At 61.2% G+C, this 3,160-nt stretch overlaps 1 protein-coding gene across 1 annotated transcript; it reads right to left on the bottom strand.

The window, feature by feature from the left end:
- Positions 1-218: 218 nt before the first annotated feature.
- LYPLA2 (lysophospholipase II) lies at positions 219-2,651 on the bottom strand (the record flags this gene model as incomplete). The annotated part of the gene is made up of 6 exons (XM_008938969.1): positions 2,574-2,651; positions 1,848-1,879; positions 1,204-1,269; positions 795-842; positions 548-618; positions 219-292 (listed from the first exon to the last, which is right to left on the bottom strand). Coding segments are annotated over exons 1-6 (369 nt in total), but the record flags the coding sequence as incomplete, so codon positions are not given.
- Between the last annotated feature and the right edge of the window lie 509 nt (positions 2,652-3,160).

The following is a 3,160-nucleotide window of genomic DNA, read 5'->3' as shown; positions in this document are numbered from 1 at the left end:
CTATGAGGGTGGTTGATCACTGGAACAGGTCACTCACAGAGGAGGTGGAGGCCCCATCCCTGGAGACATTCAAGGTCAGGCTTGATAGGGTCCTGAACAACCTGACTTGGCTGGGTAGAGATGTCCCCGCTTATTGTACTGGGGGCAGAGGTCCCTTCCAACCCAACACATTCTGTGATTCCATGACCCAACCCTCAGCCTGCTCCACCACAGCTCACCTGTGAGAAGCCCCCCAGGATGATGCGGTTGGGGGGGATCCCATTCTTCATCTCATGCTCAATAATTGCTTTAACTGGAAGAAGACAAGAGAAATGGGTCAGCAGAAGGGGGAGGGGGCCGAGGAGCAGCACCTGAGTTTGGGGGTTGCACACAGGACCCTCAGCATGCCAGGGGAAGGCAGGTGCCAGAGATCCCACGGACTGATCCCACTTGGCTTCAGCCAGGGAGATGGTGGGCTGGGACCACAGGAGAGCAGAGAGGAAGCAGCAGTGGAAGGAAGACATCCATGCCCATGAGCTCAGTGCTTTCCCTCCCTGAAGCCTCTTACTGTTTTCTGCAGCTTTCTTGATTCCAGCTTCATCCTCAGGTGCATCTGGGGTCAATCCCATCAGGTCAAACCTGGGAGGAGAAGCAGGGTCAGCCCCAAACCTCTCCCAGCACCCAGGGTGTGCTCTGCCCTTCCCCTGACTTCCACAGGGCAGTGGATTTTGGCTCTTCAGTCCACAACCCACCCTCACTCCCTAAAATCCACCCCCAAAAGAGTCCCACCCAGCCCCAGCAGCCCCAGCACTGACCAGGAGGGCATGACCATCTTCATGTTGAGGGTCACCGGGATCCGCGGCCTGGGGAGAAAAGTTTGGGTGTTGTAGTTTGAGCTGAGGGGAGTGGGGCGACCATCCCTCCTGCCTGCAGCAGCGAGTGCCAAAGGACAAGCAGCAGCACGGTGCCACCAGGGGCACCTGGGGGATGTGGGGTGACCCCAGGGACCACTCGTGAGCCCCGGGCAGGTCCTGGCTGAGCTGGCAGAGAGGAGGGAGGAGACACGGGCAGCTGAAGCAGGAGATGCTGCTGGAGCAGCTGACCCCACCACCCTGGAGGAACCCCAGGCCACCAGCTGCATCCCCAAAACCTCAACAGCGGGCACCCAGAGCCCCCCCTGAGACCTCCCCAGGGCCCCTTCCCCCAGCAAGGGGTGGCACTTACGCGTGAGGGCAAATGTACTTCACGTAGGGGAGGCGGATGGAGGAGAGAGCATCAGCCCAGCTGTGCCTGGGGAGAGAGCAGGGCAGAGCAGGAGCTGAAGGCTTGCCTCAGCATTTTGGAGAACGCTGGCCGAGGTGAGGACTTCCCCCAAGATAGGTTTCCTCTGAGGCTGCCCCTGTGCCCTGGTGGCATTTCACCAGGTCCTGCCCACCCTGGCAGCCTGATCACCACCGTGATCTCTGCAGCAGCACACAAAGCCCTGCAGCTGGGGCTGGGGGGAACCTCCCGTGTGGGGAGAAGCCTTTTTGTCCCTCCTGTATCTCACACTGTCCTCTGAGGCAGCCTTGCACGCCAGGGAGATGCCCTGGCACAGGCACAGCCCCCCTCCCGTGGCCGCAACAGCCGCAGTGCTTATCTGCCTGCCTGGAAGAAAGCAGCACACCAAACCCGCAGGGGGCTGCCAGGATCATAAATATTCAAGTGCAGGCAGCTGCTGGCCGGTGAGGGCGGTGCAGGAAGAGCCACCAGAGTGAGCTCAAGGCCCCAGACACACCTCGGGGCTGCCCCAGGGGCGAGCAGAGCCCGCAGCAGGGGGGGCAGACCCAGACCCAGGCTCAGCCAGAGCCAGCCCCAGGAACACTCACCCCGTGTCTCCAAGGCCATGTAAAAAAATGACCTGTTAAATTAAGCAGAAAAACAAAAGGATTAGTCGGTGGGCCCTGGGAGAGAGGCAGGGACGTGGCAAAAGGCCACTGAGTCACTGACTAGAAGACTCAATCGGGCAGAAATTGGGTGAAGCTAATGACACATCTCTGCGGCTTTGGGCACGACGGATGGGTGGAACAGGCACGACAGAGCTGGCTCCACAGCCAGGCCCGGGGGCGTTGCTGGCACCTCGGGTGGCAGAGGGTTGTCCCACCTGGCTCCGTGGCACCACACTGAGCAGAGTCTGCCCTGGCCAAGCACTCCCCAGACCCCTCCCCACAGGCCACCCGAGCAGCCCCTAAGCAACAGGGAGCAGAGGGAAGGCACCCGCCGGGCCCTGGGGAAGCACAGAGGATTTTCTTCAAGGGATTTGCTTTAAATGCCCGAATCAGATCCAATTCCCTGCCCTCCCTGAGCTCAGGCCCAGCTGTGAGGCTGCACACGTGCTTCCAGAAACAAACAGCCCAGCCCAAGGGCCAGTCACCCTTCCCCAGCACGACCAGACTCCGCTGGTCCTGCACCCCTCTGGGGCACCGAGATGCCCATCTGACCAGCTGAGGGATCTCAGCTCGTGGCCCTCTGAGCCCCAGGGAAGCTGCTGCTCATCTCCAGGGCTGAGCTGTGTGAAGGGCAGCAGCAGGAGGCAGGAGGGGCCCGGCCCTTACCGCGGCAGTCTCCCGCTCTGCCCCTGAGACCGTCACTGCGTCGGCGAGGAGGGGGACAGACATGTTGTTACCACACATACACCGAGAGGGACTCAGACACTGGCACCTGCGGGGCAGAGGGACAAAGGTGAGGCAGGAAACACCCCCCTCTCCTCCCCTGGCGACCGTTTGCTCCAAGGCACCAGCTGTTTAGGGGAAAATTAAAGAGCAGGCGAAGGGTTTGATGTTTTGATGTCTCCTCCCTCGGGCCAGCCCGGTTCCATCCCTGGGCTGGGAGCTCCAGGAGGCAGCAAACACTTCCCGCGTGTGTCCCAGCAGGGATGCGAGCGTCAGGCCTCAGAAGTGTTAAAATTAGCTTTTTCTGTTCCACCTGGCAGCCAGAGTTATTTCTGTGCCCATGGAGGTGGGCAGAGGGCGGCCGGGCGCCTCCGCAGCCCTCCCCGGAGCCTGACCCACATCTGCCCCTGCCGGGAAGCAGGAAGCACCAGCCAGGGCTGCAGCACGCCAGTAAAAGCTCCAGCCCTCTTTTATGGAGCTGTTTGGGGATAAACCAGAGCGTCCTGGTGCTGGCATGAGACCCAGCCCCG

This window comes from Merops nubicus, unplaced genomic scaffold, assembly GCF_000691845.1.
Source record: "Merops nubicus isolate BGI_N331 unplaced genomic scaffold, ASM69184v1 scaffold43964, whole genome shotgun sequence".
Classification (NCBI taxonomy): domain Eukaryota; kingdom Metazoa; phylum Chordata; class Aves; order Coraciiformes; family Meropidae; genus Merops; species Merops nubicus.
This window is presented reverse-complemented; position numbering and strand designations above follow the sequence as displayed.